General features: G+C 45.1%; 2 protein-coding genes across 5 annotated transcripts in view; one reads left to right on the plus strand and one right to left on the minus strand.

The window, feature by feature from the left end:
• Nucleotides 1-11,741, plus strand: part of WDR37 (WD repeat domain 37) — a 74,859-nt gene extending 63,118 nt beyond the window's left edge. For all 4 annotated transcript variants that reach the window (XM_050805469.1, XM_050805468.1, XM_050805467.1 and 1 more), the window contains 3 exons: nucleotides 3,620-3,754; nucleotides 4,290-4,404; nucleotides 8,805-11,741. In XM_050805469.1, the coding sequence (XP_050661426.1) occupies nucleotides 3,620-3,754; nucleotides 4,290-4,404; nucleotides 8,805-8,936 (382 nt within the window). In that variant the 3' untranslated portion in view covers nucleotides 8,937-11,741. The remainder of the gene's footprint in view (nucleotides 1-3,619; nucleotides 3,755-4,289; nucleotides 4,405-8,804) is intronic.
• DIP2C (disco interacting protein 2 homolog C) overlaps nucleotides 1-17,137 on the minus strand; it is an 840,898-nt gene that overhangs the window by 617,842 nt on the left and 205,919 nt on the right. The gene's annotated exons all lie outside the window — the stretch shown is intronic.

The following is a 17,137-nucleotide window of genomic DNA, read 5'->3' on the forward strand; positions in this document are numbered from 1 at the left end:
GCGTTTTAAAAATAGGAAAGGAAACGATCGTCAGTGTTTGATGTCGTGCCGGAAAAGCACTCCCATCAGCGCTTTGTGGCCCAGTGTTTTCCACATCGTGTCTTCTTTTCCTTAGCCGTGAAATTTCGGCAGATTGTTATGCAGAAGCGGTTCTGTGTCTCTGTGTGACTGCGAGACAGCTGTTGGTCCTAATGAGGATGCCAGCTTCGCGGCGTTTCCGCTGATGGAGACCCGCGGAGGGAGCGGAATGTTCCAGACCAGGCAGTGGTGTGCGGCGAGGAGGTGCCGCACTGTCAGCTGGAGGAGCACGCTCGGCTGCCCCACACGACAAGATAAATGAGTTTGCCGGAGTTTGGCAGCGTCGGAACCATTTCCAGTGCACGGCCGTGCGCGCCAGCCTCCCCGTGGGACCTGTGGGCTGAGGGTGCCTTGGAAACTGCTGCCTCTTTGCCAGTTCTTTTTTCTTTTGATGTCCGACAATACTTGTCAGGATTGTGATTTATTAAAAACCTAATGTCTTTCAGCATTTCATTAACATGGGGTTAGGCGATCTTTTGTTGAGCCTTTTTTCCTATTAATTTAGCAGAATGTTCACTGAAATTTAACTTGGCCAAACCTCCTGAAGACTCCAGTTCAGAGAGAAGTCGGGGGCAGCTCTCCTCTCGCTCTTCCAGGCTCCCCCAGCAGTCGGAGTCCTCTAAGCCTCATTGTAACCTTCTCACTGAAGCATGGCAGCGTCTGATTCATAGTCAAGCCCTCACGTTGTTCTTTATTTTTTTAGATGAAGAATCTGGAGGCGTTACTGGGTTGATTTTGCAGAGTTTCTCTTCTCTGCTCATGCTGCTGTAGTTACCAGTGCAGCCCTCATTATCCGTGCTGCCCTTGTTACCCGGCTGGGCGTTTGTTCGTGTCCTGCCCCGTGTGATGCCTTGGTTTCCTGTCGGGCAGTTTCCCCCCAGGAGAGATGTTGGTTGTCACCCCTGGGGAGGGGCCTGCTCTAGTTTCTCATGGACCTGGGCAGGGCGGCTGCTACATCCACAGGCCAGGATGCCGCACCCCAGGGAAGGGCCCCGAGCGGGGGAATAAGTGTCAGCAAATCCACACGGCAGCTGTGGGCACCACGACCAGGCCTTTGAGAAGGCAGACGTGAAAACGGTCGCTGCCACATCATCCCGACTGTGTTCCAGGGCCTCAGTGTCAGAGCGTGTTGCCAGGTGTTGTTGACACTCCTTGATTCTTAGTAGCTCTGCTGTACTTTGATGTTATATTTTTAAAAACCTTGTCTTAATGCAGTGGAACTTAGACTTAATTAGAACTCAACTCGTGTCCACTTAAATGAGGAGGATTTTCATAAATGGGCTTGATGACTGGATGGTGCTCCTCTCATCCAGGGCCGCATAGAGCATGAAATCCCATGTCACGGTACAGCTTCAGTGGCTGGGACAACTGGCATTTAATTGGACTCCAGAGTTCCAAGCAATTTTTATGGACTGGACCTTGGTGAGGGTAGATGTGGAAACCAAGCTTTTGGTCCACGTAAATTAGTGATTTGTGATGACAAGAGGACACTTCCTTCATGGATAGGTGGAAATTCACATGCTTATCATCTGTGTAGGTATCTCAGCCGCTTTAGTGAGGGGTGAGGTGGGTTTTGAGCCTCTGTACAGAGTGAGTGACCCCAGTTTTTGTGCCCTGGGAGACAGTGTAGGGGTCAAGCCTGTGTCTCTCCGAGAGGGCACTGCCCCTGCATCTCAGGATCTGCCCACTGTGCCCTGAAGTCAGACCATGTCTTCCTGGGTGGGCCAGTCATGGGGGACTGGCGAGCATGCAGACCCACCCCAGCCCTGAGCCAGGCAGGACATGCAGACCCCCTGGCCACTGCTGAAGAGAGCTGTGGATCCTGCCTGGATGGTGTGCCCTGAGCTCACAGGGAAAGTAAGGTTTTTATCACACTCTTTTTACTGAACTTTGCCAGTGAGCAAAGAGGTGATTGAATTTTCTTCTTCAAATGTCGTTTTATTATTTGAGTCCTAAATACCTTTTGGCAAGTGCCAGAGACTTCCCTTTGATTGCTGGTTAAGATAGTCACCCCAGCCACCGCCAGCACAGCCTCAGCCAGTGAGGACGTGGTTTCCTCTGTAGATTTTGCCTGGGTTTCTTCAGTGATTCTCAGTGCAATTCAAGTGATAACGTACTTTGTTTATATGTTTAATCCAATTTCACCACTAGTAAGGGTATTTAATATACTTAGCACCATATCATACACTGTTTTTTTTTCATTTCAAGAGCAAAGTTGATGAAAGAGTTTAACACAAACTGATGAAACCTTTCTTCCCCATCTCTTCTTGTTTTTATGGTACTTTTCATCTTTAGGGTGTGTCTCCCATCTTAGCTGTTTCAGGGCCTCTTTGGTTCCTTGAGCCCCTCTCCCTGAGGGCCACATATTTCAACACATTTGAATTAAAAAGAAAACTATTATTATTTTGGATTTATATAAGCAGGTTCCAAGAGTGGTTGTGATGTTGAATTTTTCTCCTCAAACTTTTTAAGATAAAAATTGTGTTTAAATATATACATAATATAAAACTTACCATTTTAACTGTTTTTATGTGTGTATTTCAGTGGCATTAAATCAATTCACATTGTTGTACAACCACCAGCACTATTTCCCGTGCTTTTTCATTATCTCAAATGGAAACTCTGCACTCGTGAAACTATTCTTGCCTGTCCTCCAGACCCCTAGAACCTGTGTTCTACTTCCTGTGTCTATGAATTTGCCTAGTCCAGGGATCTTAGATGTGCCTGTGAAACTATTCATGCCTGTCCCCCAGACCCCGAGAACCTGTGTTCTACTTCCTGTGTCTATGAATTTGCCTAGTCCAGGGATCTTAGATGTGCCTGTGAAACTATTCTTGCCTGTCCCTCAGACCCCGAGAACCTCTGTTCTACTTCCCATGTCTATGAACTTGCCTAGTCCAGGGATCTTAGATGAGGGGGATTCTTGAAAGTTCATTCATGTCGTAGCTTGTGTTAGAGTTTCTTTTTTACGACTGAATAATATTCCATTGTGTGTACACGCCGCATTAAATCCATCTGCTGATGGATATGTGGGTTGTTTGCATCTCTTTGGCCGTTGTCAGTAATGCTACTGTGAATGCTGGTGTGTGGGGCTTCTTGGCTGTTGGTGTATCTTCTTTGGGAAAATGTTGTTCCAAGTTCTTTGTCTGTGTTTGAATTGTTGAGTTGTCAGAATGTTTTTCTCTAACTCCTGTGTTATGATTACATTGATTGAGAGTGTTGTTGGAATGGATTTTTTTAAATTCTCTGCCATAGACCCGGATGTGTAGACATTTGGGCATGTTCTGTTTGTTCCGTTGCCTGGAGATGTGGAATAGAGTAGAATGGACTGTGTGTTTCTAATCCACTGGGAAGAAATCAGGTGTCCTTTTCTTGCACTGGTGGAGAGGCTTTGGGAGGCGGGAGCAGTTTGCAGAGGAGACAGCTGTGAGTTTGCGCTTCTCTGACCTCCTTCCCACCCACTTGGTCAGGGTTGTGTGTGGGGTGTGGTGTCGCGTCCTGCACCTGCTGTTGTGTCTGACCCTGTGCCCTCTGCTTGTAGCACTGTGACCTCTGCCGTGTTCACCGTGGGAGACAACGTGGTTTCAGGCAGCGATGACCGCACGGTGAAAGTCTGGGACTTGAAAAATATGAGATCCCCTATTGCAACTATTCGCACGGACTCTGCCATTAACAGGTAACGTCAAACTGTTGGTTAAGTAAGTGGCGTAGTCTGGTGGGAAAGGGTTGATTGTGATTTCATGTTTTATTCATAGAGGTTTAATTGATAGAACCCTGGGAACAATGGTTAGGTTCCTTTGTCCTCTAATGCAGTTTCAGTATTCCATGAAAACTTAAACTAACTGAGCCTAAAACCAGGTAGGATCGGTGAGATTTGTAAGAATGAGAATGACCCATTTATGGCAGACGTGCAGGGCTTCTCTTGACTTCTTGTGAGGGTTAGTCTTGTGTCTAGGTGGGTCTGGTTCTACCATTGAGCAGTGTGTGTGTGTGTGTGTATTGTGTGTGTGTGCATGGGGTCTGTGTGATCTTGTAGCTACGTGTGAGTAACTTGGTCTCTTTTGAATACCGTAAGCAGGTGGCACACGCAGTGTGTTAATGTAGTTAGCCTTGAAATGTGAATAATATGGAACCTCCTGCCTCATTATCTGTAAATTCAAAAACTTACAGTGTCACTGTTTTATACACAACCCACTTTTACCTCTTTGCAGGATCAATGTATGTGTCGGCCAAAAAATCATAGCCCTCCCCCATGACAACCGACAAGTGAGACTGTTTGATATGTCAGGAGTGCGCCTGGCACGGCTTCCCCGGAGCAGCCGACAGGTAACAGCACGGTCGGTGTGCATACGCAGGGCATGGTGGAGGAGGACGGGTAGAGATATTTTACGTTCTTATTTGTTACTAAGTCTTTGCATGCTAAGTTTTCGTTGGAAATATTTGAGCTGCATTTAGAGTTCATAAAATTTAAAGTTGAAGAAGTAGAGTTGTACACCCGAGTTATTCCACACCTACCTCAGTGTTCTTTTTTTTTTTTTTTTTTTTTTTTTTTTTTTGAGATGGAGTTTTGCTCTTGTTGCCCCGGCTAGAGTGCGGTGGCGTGATCTCACTGCAACCTCTGTCTCGCGGGTTCAAGCAATTCTTATGCCTCAGCTTCCCCAGTAGCTGAGATTACAGGCATGTGCCACCATACCTGGCTAATTTTGTACTTCTGGTAGAGATGGGGTTTCTCCAAGTTGGTCAGGCTGGTCTCAAACTCCTGACCTCAGGTGATCTGCCTGCCTCAGCTTCCCAAAGTGCTAGGATTATAGGCATGAGCCACCGCACCCAGCCCAGTGTTCTTAATACCATGATCAGTTTTTAAGTTTAAAAATAAACAAAACATGCAGTTCCTCTGTTTCACAGCCATGCGGAACGAGCCCTTTGGTGCACGTGTTAGTGGTGGCAGCTCTGTAGGGAAGCAGTTTTAGATGTCTGCAGTTGTGTCTGTACGGACTGGAAGTGTTGAGTGGGCATTGTGGCCAGGCAGAAGCCAGGTTGGTTGTAGACTGGGGGGTCTTTAAGGTGGGATCTCTTCCACCTCCAGCCAGAAAAACACGTTTCTATGGCAGGCTCTTGCGACAGGAAAAAATCTATTTAAATGTTAGTTTCTTGTTAGTGAAGGGTTGCTCCTTGCTAACTTTGGAAGACAGCGGAGGGAGTTTCTTGCTATGTGCTGTTCAGCCCACCTGTCCTGGTTGCCTGGAAGGCGCAAAGAGAATCGAGACTCCGCGGCACCCGCACAGATGTAGAGGCCCACTGGCCCGGTGAAATTCCCTTGCGACTCTGATGAGCTCCGCAGTCGGGCTTTGCTGTAGTGTGGGCGGCATTTGCTGTTGGCTTTCCCCTGGGAGGTCACAGGGGCAGCTGCGATGCACAGAAACTCCCTGTGGTCAAGGCAGCGTCTCCCCAGCCTTGTGCGTAATGGGACCCCTCATAGAGGATCCCTCTTTCCTGTCTTTTGATCTTGTTGGGGTACTGTCTGGATACCTGTGTGAGTAAATGGATTTGTTCCCCAAGGCCTCCTGTGGCTGCACAGGGCCGCACATGCCTGCAGGCCGCTCCGGTGGCCCCCTCAGTGCCTCTGTGGCTCAGTCTGGAGACCAGCTCGTGGCTCATGGGCTGCAGCTGCTCTGCGGGGTGTGAGCCTCAGAAACTGCAGGCAGGCTGGGTGATCTGGGAGGCACGTGCGAAAGTGGGGGCTCTCTCAGCGCAGCAACACCTTTTCTTCAAGTGGCACAGACTTTCTGGAACTGACCTTCACTGAGACCGGGTGTCTCTTCAGTCCCCTTCACAGCGTGAGAGTGCACTGTTTGAAGTCAATTATTGATGTTTTTACTCCTTGATACACATCAAAATAGTGGAGTAGAAAAATTTCATGAAATTAGAGTGACTAAAATATGCTTCACAACCCTTAACACAGCCATAAATTGCTTGTCCTGGGGAATCTTTTCATGTTTTGTTAACAGCTGAGTATCACTTATGTGTCCTCTCAGCTGCATCTTAGACATAGTAGAATGTTGTCTTTTCAACATGCCTGTGTGAATTGTAAAATTTCTGTGCAGCATGTGAAGTTTGCATTTTGAAGCACAAATTCATGAGAACTATTTGTTTATGACTATGAATTATGACTTTATTACTTTGAGAGTATTTTCCCTCAGAGAAATGGAATTTTTTTTTTTTTTTTTTTTTTTTTTTTTTTTTTTTTTGAGACGGAGTCTCGCTCTGTCGCCCGGGCTGGAGTGCAGTGGCCAGATCTCAGCTCACTACAAGCTCCGCCTCCCGGGTTCCCGCCATTCTCCTGCCTCAGCCTCCCGAGTAGCTGGGACTACAGGCGCCCACCACCTCGCCCGGCTAGCTTTTTGTATTTTTTTAGTAGAGACGGGGTTTCACCGTGTTAGCCAGGGTGGTCTCGATCTCCTGACCTCGTGATCCGCCCGTCTCGGCCTCCCAAAGTGCTGGGATTACAGGCTTGAGCCACCGTGCCCGGCCAGAAATGGAATTCTGAATGGTTCTTTGTGGCCCTAATTCTGTGTAGACAGTTTTCTTTTCAGTTATCTGTGAACATTCAACTTTGTTGACATTGTAGGATTCTGTTGTGCCTGGGTTTATTCCCTCCTAAAGTGGTATGTGAAATAGATTTATTTATTTTTTATTTTTTAATTATACTTTAAGTTCTAGGGTACATATGCACAACGTGCAGGTTTGTTACATATGTATACATGTGCCATGTTGGTGTGCTGCACCCATTAACTTGTGAAATAGATTTATTTTTAAGATTAATGAATGTGATTTAACTTTATTTAGAACTTGTAACACCTCTTCACATAAATAAATGTGGTTTTCAGTGTCGCAGAACCCTGCTGGAAATCACCGACTTGTTCTTACTTCTTCAGCTGACCGACTTGGAAGAGAGAAAACAAAACACTTATTTGAGCCTTTAAGTAGTGGAGTGAAAGGAACTGATTGAAAATATTTCCCTGTAGTGCTGGAGTAGGTGTCACTTCCCAGCGTGAGTTTTGGGAAAGCGAGCTTAGTGGAGAGTCAGGAGGTCCAGGGTCAGGGTTCCTGTGAAGAGCAGGCTCATGGGGCGCGAGGGTCACTGCGTGAGGGTCTCTGTGATGTGGAGACTCACGGGGCGCGAGGGTCCCTATGAAGTGAGGGCTCATGGGGTGTGAGGGTCCCTGCATGAGGGCCTCTATGAAGTGGAGGCTCACAGAGCATGAGGGTCCCCGCGAAGTGGAGGCCCACGGGGCTCAAGGGTCCCCGCGAAGTGGAGGCTCATGGAGCATGAGGGTCCCCGCGAAGTGGAGGCCCACTGGGCCCCGTGCTGAGTGTCCTGGAGCAGCACATCATGTGCACTGGGGCTGCCACGATGGCATGGGACATCTTTGGGGTGCATCTGCTTCCTGGGTGGCAATGCTGTGGGCGCACGAGAGATGGAAATCCCATGGGAGTTCTGCCGGGGTGAAAGCCTGGCTGGCTTTCTTCTGGAAGCTCTTTGTCTTTGGCACTTCTGCAGCAAATGCCTTGAGTTTCACTGTGAAGAGCTCTTGCCCACAGCCTTGGTTTTACTGCCAGTTAATGGATGCATTGCTGCTTCCTTTTTTGTGCCTTTTGTAAGCCTTTGTTATGTGGTCTTTCTTACAATTATTTTATTTTTCTGGCCTTTTGTGATTCTCTCTCCAGATGTATAAATAGCTATTGTGGTTCTCTCTCCAGATGTATAAATAGCATATTTATACGTGAATATTTTGCAGGAAAATTTTATGCCATTCTTTGGGTGTTTCTTAATCTGTCAGCTTTACTTAATACTGACTCACTCTTGTACCTTATGCTGTAATAGCAACGTATCAGAGCTGTTGTGTAATTTAGAAAATGCAGATGGGTCCTAAGGCACTGCTTACAGACATTCTAAGTGTTGGCTAAGAGCCTGCATCTGCTACCTACATACACACCGATATGTTATTGCTCTGTCACATATTTTGCAGTAACTTTTCCAACATGCTGATATTTAACTGGAATTGCTGAAGATGGCAGGAATCTACCTAAAAGGCCATTTATTTATCCTTGTTTTATATGACACCAAATGTATTTTTCCAGTTCCTTTATTACCGAAGCCAGTTATTTGTTAAAATCCTATTTGAAGTATTTGAGTGAATATCATTTAATTTACCCCTAAATATCTCCTAGCCTCATTTATTCAAAATTTTCACATTGATCATTAGTTTATTTTGTCTGACTGTAATCTTACTCGTATTTTCTTAAAGGAGTCATACAGTGGTTTTGGGGCAGGTTCCACCAACCCTTGTGCTCACCGGCATCTTGGCCTCACTCGTCCTGGCCTGGCTGCACGTCCTGGCGGCTCTGCCGGGCTCGGCGATCCATGCTCGGCGGTCAGTGCTCAGTGGTCCGTGCTCTGTGATCCATGGGGTGCTCGGTGGTCTGTGTTCGGCAGTGGTTGGTGCTCGGCAGTCCGTGATCCATGGTCCATGCTTGGTGGTCCATGATCCATGGTCCGTGCTTGGCGGTCCGTGCTACGCAGTCCTTGGGACTAATCCTGGGCACCATGTTATTTTCTTGTAACTTTCTTACTTTGAGTGATGTGGTTATTCATTTCGCTGAGGTCTTACAAATCTTACTTTCGGGAATAATGCACTGATTTTGGTTTGTTTGATCGTCACTAGGGTCACAGGAGAATGGTGTGCTGCTCGGCATGGAGTGAAGACCACCCCGTGTGCAATCTGTTCACCTGTGGGTTTGACCGGCAAGCCATTGGTTGGAACATCAACATCCCTGCATTGCTACAAGAAAAATAAGGACACCGGCAGTCCTTAGTTTCACTCTTCGCCAGCACAGACCTTTGATGGGTGCAGGCTTTTCTGCATATTAATCAGCCATTTTGTGAGAGTTTGACCCTGGGAAGGGTGCTTTGTATATGTTCTTTTCACATAGTGCCCAGCTTGCATGAAATGTACAGAGAAATGTGTGGTCGTATTTTTTACTTTTGTCTTGTATATGTGTGTGTATTGGGTCCTCTGGGCAGTAGAGGCGAAGCTCACCTCCCATGTAGCACATGAAATGCTTGTGAGTTGTTGACATTGGACAGGTGAACAGTAGGGCATTACATTTGTGTGAATTACATGTGAACCTCTGTATTACGTTGCGGCGTCAGCAGTCCTGCGTTCCCTGAAGTAACTGTATGTATCTGCCTGTGCTGGGAAGACTGTGGGGCTGCCTGTGTTGGCTGGTGACCAGCAGGATCGCTCTGGGAGTTTGTGTTTACCTTGCGTGAAGTTCAGCACGTGCTGTCGTGTAGTCAGCTTCCACTCTGATTTCTGTTACAGTTCTGCAAAGGTAACCTGGAGTTGAGAAGTTAAAAAAAAGCATGGGATGTTGGATTTGCACCATTTGGAGTTTCTTTAGGAAAGAAAAGTTTTCTGCTTTTTTATAGAAAATCATTTCAATCTCCTGAGCTCTCATCCTAGCAAATTTTGAAATAGGATTCTAATCACCGATTTCAAATATTAAGCAAAATGTAAAGCACTTTAATTTATAGCTATGGTTATAAACAGGCTTTAGATGTTTCAAATGACTTGTCCATTGAATGTGACTTGACCTTGATAAGAGGCCCTGCCGCCTGCACACAGAGCCCAGTTAATTCTCCGCACCTCGGTCGTGTGCTTCCGAATGGGCTCACTCCCGTGGTGGTGTTTGAGAGCCAACAACACTACCTCAGAGACGGGTCTTTGGGAAACTTTGGGTCTCACTGTTGCCTGGCTGGAGCACTTTGGTTTATAGCTGGAATACTGAGTTCAGTTCAGAAGGCAGGAAAGACAGTCACACCGACGTGTCCTGAAGGTGTAGGCTCTCCACTTTAGGCGCACAAGCTGATGGCCGCAGCCAGCAGGCCCCGGTGACGAGACACTTCCAGCCCCCATGGTGGGGACGCCTCTCAGTGCCAGTCCCGCTACTGCTGAGGTAGCCTGGTGTTCTTGCCTTCTTGGAAAATACTGCTCACCTGGTATCTGTATGTTAATGTTTCTTGCTGAGTTACGGTTTTGATAAAGAGGCTCTCATTTCTTGCCTCTTGTATTTTCAGTCCTTTCAATATGTCCACCTGGAGGCTCACCACTTGGAGAGACAGAGGAAGGTAATATTTGCAGCTGTCATGTGACACCCCCAAGTCTTTGTGTTTTGCCCCGTTTTATGGTGAGGTAGGAGGGAACCCATCTGGTGACTGGTAGATGCAGGTGCATTAGGACGTGGGACTTTTGGACCTGTCCTTTGGTGCAGCTCGCCAGGGCTGAGAGGCACCTCCCTACCTGGGTCTTCAGGAGCTGGCCCGAGGAACTTTGAATCTAAGTCATCTAGAATGACTCTGAAATGACTGACAGCCTGGGGCCCAAGAATAACTGATAACGACCTCAGATGGATCTGACGTGGCTGAGGGACAAACAGCAAATATTTCAGTCATTTGATTTTACAGATAAAAAATGTGTTGTATTTTTGTCCGACATTGTTTCCTGACTGCACTGTTCTGAGAACGGAGCCTACCTGGTCCCTCTGGTTGATTAGACTCTCAGGTTTCAGCTCCTGCTGTCCTGAGCGAACTTGCCTGATGCAGGGCTGTGCTGTGTCCAGATGTTGCTGGGGCCTCGCTTTTCTCTTGGCCGGAGGTCCAATTCCCAGAGCCTCCTGCACTGCACATGCAAAGGTCTGAGCCCAGGGCAGCTTCTGGGGCCACTGCACAGGCCGCCTGCTTGGGTTCCTCGGGGTTTAATTTGAAAGTCTGGGTGTTTTAGGATGATGGTTAGGAACATTGAAAAATGGCGGCAAATAGCCAAATCCAGATCTCTGCCAGATTAAACATTTTTGAGGCTTTTAAAAATCAATATTCCTAGTGGTCATTGAGTTCCAGGCACACTGGTGCCCTTCACTGCCACAGCTGCTCACCTTCTCCAGCGAACTGGAGGGACCTCAGAAACTGGATTCCTGCACGTCCTTCGGGGCGCAGCCCTGCGGTGCTCAGGCACAGCTCTCAGGAGCGGGGGCGCCTTGCTGTTCGCTGCTGTGTCATCTTCTAATGTGAGCTCATCCACTGCTGCTGCAGCGTGTTAATCAGGAGTCACAGACAAGATTGGGGATGGTGTGTGTATGTGCGTGTGCATTGTGTGGCTAAATTAAGTCATACTGTCAACCACATGTGATCTCGTGTGAAACAGTGTTTGGAAGTGGGAACAGTTTTGTCCTGTATGCTGATGTGTCCAGAATTTCATTTAATGATAGACAGAAAATGTGTGGTTACTGAAAAGTGTGTATCAATACAGGATTTCTTAACAGCCATGCTGTTGGGCAAAACAACTCTTTTTCAACCACTGCTCATCAGTTTCGGTAGAGACAAAAACTCTGTACATATTTTGGAATCTGAAGAATCCTCTATAAATCATTTGTTACTTAAATCTGTGAAAAACATGTTTCTTTGGAGGAAAATGTATGCATTTATAAGTGTTCTGTGGAATCAGTTTTTATTGTATTGATATAATTGTCTCTAAGTGTTGAGTGTCTTCATTGCAATATGAAATTCATTAAAATGTCCATGTTCCATAATTATTATTATAAAAGCTTTGTGTTATTGGGAGTCTTTTATTATTTTTACAGTTTTTCATGTTTTGCTTTGGTGAAACATTGTGAATGGCTATATAAATATCACGATGACCTAGAAATTGAACAAATATAATACTGGTCACTCGAAAAATTTTCAGGCTTAAAAAATCAGTTGTGTTTTCTATCTATCTCTTATGTTAACATTCAACAATATATAATTATGCTGCTTCATCCCTCATCAGGACCCTGAAAACTTTCAAAAGGGTTAACAGTTTGACACAATTTTTGGTAAAGTTCCTCAGTACAAAAAAATGCTCATACTGTTCTCATTGCAGTAAGCTTGTTTGAAAGTTAAAAAAAAAAAAAAAAAAAAGTTACAGAAAGTGGTGCCATTTTCTGTGGGAGAATGCAAACCAGATTGGGAGTGGCTCCTGGAGGCTCCTGGTGCATGGCCATGTCCGACCCACGCGTGGAGGCTGAGACTGTGGCTGAGGCCATGCCTGAAGCTGAGGCCGAGGCTGAGACCAGGGCTGGTGCTGTGGCTGTGACTGAGGCTGAGGCCTAGGCTGGGCGTCTGGGGCTGGGGCTGAGGCGGAGGCGGAGGCCTTGGCTGAGGCTTTGGCCGAGGCTGAGACCAGGGCTGTGGCTGTGGTGGTGGCCGTGGCTGAGGCTGAGGCCGAGACTGCTGTGGTCTCAGCAGGTGGAGAGTCTGGGAGGATTCTTGCTTGAGCAGATAGTGGCTCCTTCACACTGGCAAGGCCACTGCCTAAGCTGCATTAGTGCTGGGAGTATCTTCACACCCAGAAAGGCAGACCATTTCTCCACTGGTTACTTAACTTTCCTACCTTCCTCCTTAAATAGCCTGTGATTATTGTCTAAATTTCATAATGTTACATCTTCAGTGAATTTAAAAGTTCATGCTCTATTAATATCAAGAATCCTGATAGAAACGCTTACACATTGCTATGATTTCACCAAAACGCCAGGGCACTGGTCTCCCTTACTATCCATAGGTTTACTGTTTTTCCCTAATAACTTAGAATTTTAAAAATTATGCTAAAATTTGGGAACACCTGAATTTATTATATGTAACATATACAGTTCATCTTATAGTGGGAAGAAGCTGAAAATGAAATTAGCTAAAAGTCTTGTGTGACTTTATTTTATTAAAAAAATTTTCTTTTGAGATGGTGTCTCACTGTGTTGTCTAGGCTGGTCTCGAGCTTCTAAGCTCAAGCAATTGCTCACCTTTGCCTCCCAAAGTGCTAGGATTACTGGCTTGAGCCATCACACCTGGCCAAAAGCCTTGTGTAATGTAAAATTAATTTTAGTAGAATATCTTTTATTAAGCAGCTTTTGGTCAAAATGAAAATGAATTAAGCAGGTCTTTGGAGACGCAGGAGCTCTGTGTGGAAACCAAGCGAGAGTTTCCTGAGGCCTCTTGATTTGTGGGCCGAGTGGAGAATGGTGAGGAACTGCTTTGGGTATCTGGTCAAGGAGGCTTCTCTGAGGTTGGTCAAGGCATCAGGAAGTGGCGGGGAGAGTTCTTAGTGAGCAGAGCGCCATATGCAAAAACAAGGTGAGCTTGGCACACTTCAGGTGTGCCTACCTCACACCAAACAAAAATCAATTCCAGCATTAACTGTTAAATTTTAAAGGAGAAATCAAAATTAATTTTTAAAATAATTTTAGATTTATTAAAGTTCTTTAAAAATGCATTAAGCATACTAAAAAAGATGGATGAATTTGACTACATTAAAATTAAAAGATTCTGTTCATATAAGACACCTTTAAGGTGAAATGATAAACTACCACAAGTGGTAGTTGCAACATATAATTCACAAAGGACTACTATCCAGGATAGTGAACAAAATAAATTTTACATGTCTATAGGAGAATTGGAAATTGAACAGCAGACTTGAATAAGTATGTCACAAAAGAGAAAATATGAGTAGCCAATAGCAAAATATAGAAATTGAGAACATGAAAATTAAGGCCAAAATGAAATGCCATTTGACAGTCATTAGATTGGAGGGAAAATCTGTGGAGCACATATAGACTACTGAAACTTTGCACCCTGTTGGTTGGGGCCTAAAGTAGTACAGCAACTTTGGAAACACAGCAAATCTGGCTGTGTGCATACCTCTGTGCCCAGCACACTAGGTGTGTGTTTAGAACACAGTTGATTACACTGTAATGTCTAGAGCATTTGCATTAGGATCATCTTGAGTGTTTGTTAAAATGGAGACTTCTGGGTCTCCAGAAGCTACTGACTCAGAATCTCTGTGGAAGGGTGACCTGCCTTTTATAATAAACTTGCTCTCATGTGGGATTCTACTGTCCAGTTTGAGAACCACTGTTCTAAAGAACTTGCACATGTGCTGGGGGACTGTGCAGGGTGATAGCACCAAACTAAAAACAACCCAAACGTATACATGGGTAAACTGGCAAATCTACACTGAGGTAGCACAGAGCGGTAAAATTGGAGACCACCATGCTACATGCAATCCTTGATCTTAGGAACATAATTTGGAATGAAATCATAGGCACTGAAGACCACAGACATACGAAACCATTTTCATAAAGTACAAAAACAAAACCAAACCACATCTGCCTGTCCATCTATCTAATCCATGGTCACATATTTTGGGGGCAGAGGGTGGGACTGGGAAGAGCTCAGAATTGGCAGTGTTTGGTTCTTAATTTGGATGGTGGGAACATGTCTTTTTTTTTTTTTTTTTTTTTTTTTTGAGACAGTGTCTCACTGTGTCACCAGGCTGGAGTGCACCAGCTCAATGACGGCTCACTGCAGCCTTGACTTCCTGGGTTCAATCGATCCTCCCACATCAGCCTCCTTAGTAGCTGGAACTACAGATGCATGCCACCACACCTGGGTAATTTTTGTATGTTTTTGTAGAGACAGGGTTTTGCCATGTTGCTCAGGCTGGTCTTGAACTCCTGGGCTCAAGCAATCTGGGTATTCATACTTTATAATACTTTACAATTAGAAGGAATTTTTTATACTTCAGTGTACCTAATATTATATAATTCAAAGAGTAATATAAGAAATTCTAAAGAGAAAGTGTGTGTTATTCCAAAGATGGATAAAGTGAGTGCTGATAAGATGGGGGATTTATACCAATATTTTTTGGTAGCATCAGTTTTAAACTCATCATTGAAGAGCCATATTTTATTCACTTCACATATTAGTACTTTTTCCATTTACAAACATGTAGTTTTATTCTAAACTGATTTTCAGGCAGTGTGCACATTTCACAGGAGGAAACACAAAGCCAATTTTGCTCCAAGATAATGTTCTTGAGAAAATGGTCACTGAGGAAGTTGTTGAAAGGCAGTGTGTTACACTGTGTCAGAACTGGGCTGCTTTCAAATACATTTTAGAAATCCCAGCCTTAAAGTAGGAAATGTAATAAGGATTTCATTTGCCAGGTGTGATCATAAAACAATAAAAGTAGTTTTCTAATGTTGCTCATAAACTGGGGCTGAAAATCATTTCAAATCCAGGAGACAGTCCAAAAATGGTTATTGAGCAATGGCCACATATTGGAATAAAAATTTTTATTCTCAGTCTGTGTTTTGGGGAAACAGCATTTCATTGCATAGGTGGGTAAGTTCTAGAATATTGGCTAAGCATATAATCATTTTCTAAACTGCATATGCATTGTAAAAGTTTTCTAGCTCCTGAAGTATTATGGAGTTTTCTAGCTCCCTAATATAAAAATGTTCTACTGATAAACTTTATTTTCTTTCTTTTTCAGTAATAAAATTAATTGTGTATGTTCTCTAACCACTCCCTGTCATAAGGAGCTAATTTTAGTTTTCCTCTCTTTTGAAACAACTTTATTCTGGTATTCTGGTGTAACAGACAACACGCCAGTCATATTTAAGGTATAAAACGTGATTTCCTTTGACAGGCATTTACCATGAAATCATCCCCACAATCGAAATCATGCACAATCCCCCAAGAAAGTCACCCAGGCCCTTCTGTGTTCCCTGCACTGCCCCTCCTCACCCCCACTCCACCCTTGGGGAAACACTGGTCTACCTTCTGTCACTAGAGATTAATTTGCATTTTCTATAATTTTGTATAAATGCAGTTATACAGTATGTATTTTTTATTTCTTTCAGAAAAATTATTTTGAAAGATTAATTTTATTGCATATTCCAATCTATTTCTTCTCATTGCGAGTAGGATTTTGTTGTGTGGATAAACCAAATTCATCTGTTTACCTGCCGATGAACATTCAGATTGTTTCCAGTTTTTGGCTATTTCAAATAAAGCTGGTATGAACACTTGTGTACAAGTCTCTGTGCTGACATGTTTTCATTCTCCTGGGTGAATTCCTGTAAGTGCTGATTTTTAACTCTGAGAGCCTGCCATACCTTTCCCAATGTGACCGTTCTGGAGACCTCTGGTTTCCATTCCAACATGTAAAAGAGCTGGGAAGTCATTTCTCTCTCCCTCACCATAAAAAGGCAAAAAACAGAAAACAGTGATTTTTCTTAGATCACATCAGAGAGTTGTGGTCACAGGGCAAACTGCTGACCCCAAAACTGGAGAAACAGGCAGATACAGAGAACTGTGGTTTCCGGAAGAGCAGCTGCTGGAGCCAGAAATGGGTAGGAACCCCACATAGGGCCATGGAGGCATTGATGGAGGCTGGGGCTGGCTGTGGAGCGAGGGCTCCCAGATTTCTGGTCTGCTGGCTGCCTCAGTTTCATGGGTTCTACTTCCAGGAGCACCACCAAGTTCCTATGGTGCAGACAGGAGAAGGATCCCCTCCAGTGTGGCGAGGGGAGGGAAGGTGACTAAATTTAGCCAGAGCTTTCTCCCTACAGACCCCACTGTGCAAGGGCAAGGCCTTCTTCACCAGCACATCTGACTTTTGGGGAGGGAAAATCACTTGGCTCCAGCCTCTTAGCCTTCCTGTCTCAGGGGGCAGTACCTTGAGAATCATTTGAGAATCATTTGTGAAGGATGCAGTGTGCAGGCCCCCTGAAAACATGAGACCAAATCATGGGGCTACAGACCCCTCCCCTCCCCTTTCCCTCCCCTGCCCTTCCCTTTCCCTCCGCTGCTCTCCCCTTCCCTTCCCTCCCCTTCCCTCTTCCACCTGGCCTCACAACTACAGAGCTCCTGAATAAGGACAACCAAGGGGGCCACAGCTCTGACTCTACTTAAGAAGGAGTTTCAAGGGAAATCAAGACAGTAGGGGAGACAAAAGCAAAGACACCAGAGGAGATTGGAGCCTCTGATTCTTGCAGCTACAGCAGATAATGAGCCCAGCCTTCCTCCTAGACAGAGGCATAAAACCTCACACCAAAGGCCTGCTTACCTCAGTGCCTTCTGCTGAATACATCGTGTTTGGCTTTCAGCTGAAGATGAGAAGGC

Source organism: Macaca thibetana, chromosome 9 (assembly GCF_024542745.1).
Source record: "Macaca thibetana thibetana isolate TM-01 chromosome 9, ASM2454274v1, whole genome shotgun sequence".
In the NCBI taxonomy this organism is placed as follows: domain Eukaryota; kingdom Metazoa; phylum Chordata; class Mammalia; order Primates; family Cercopithecidae; genus Macaca; species Macaca thibetana.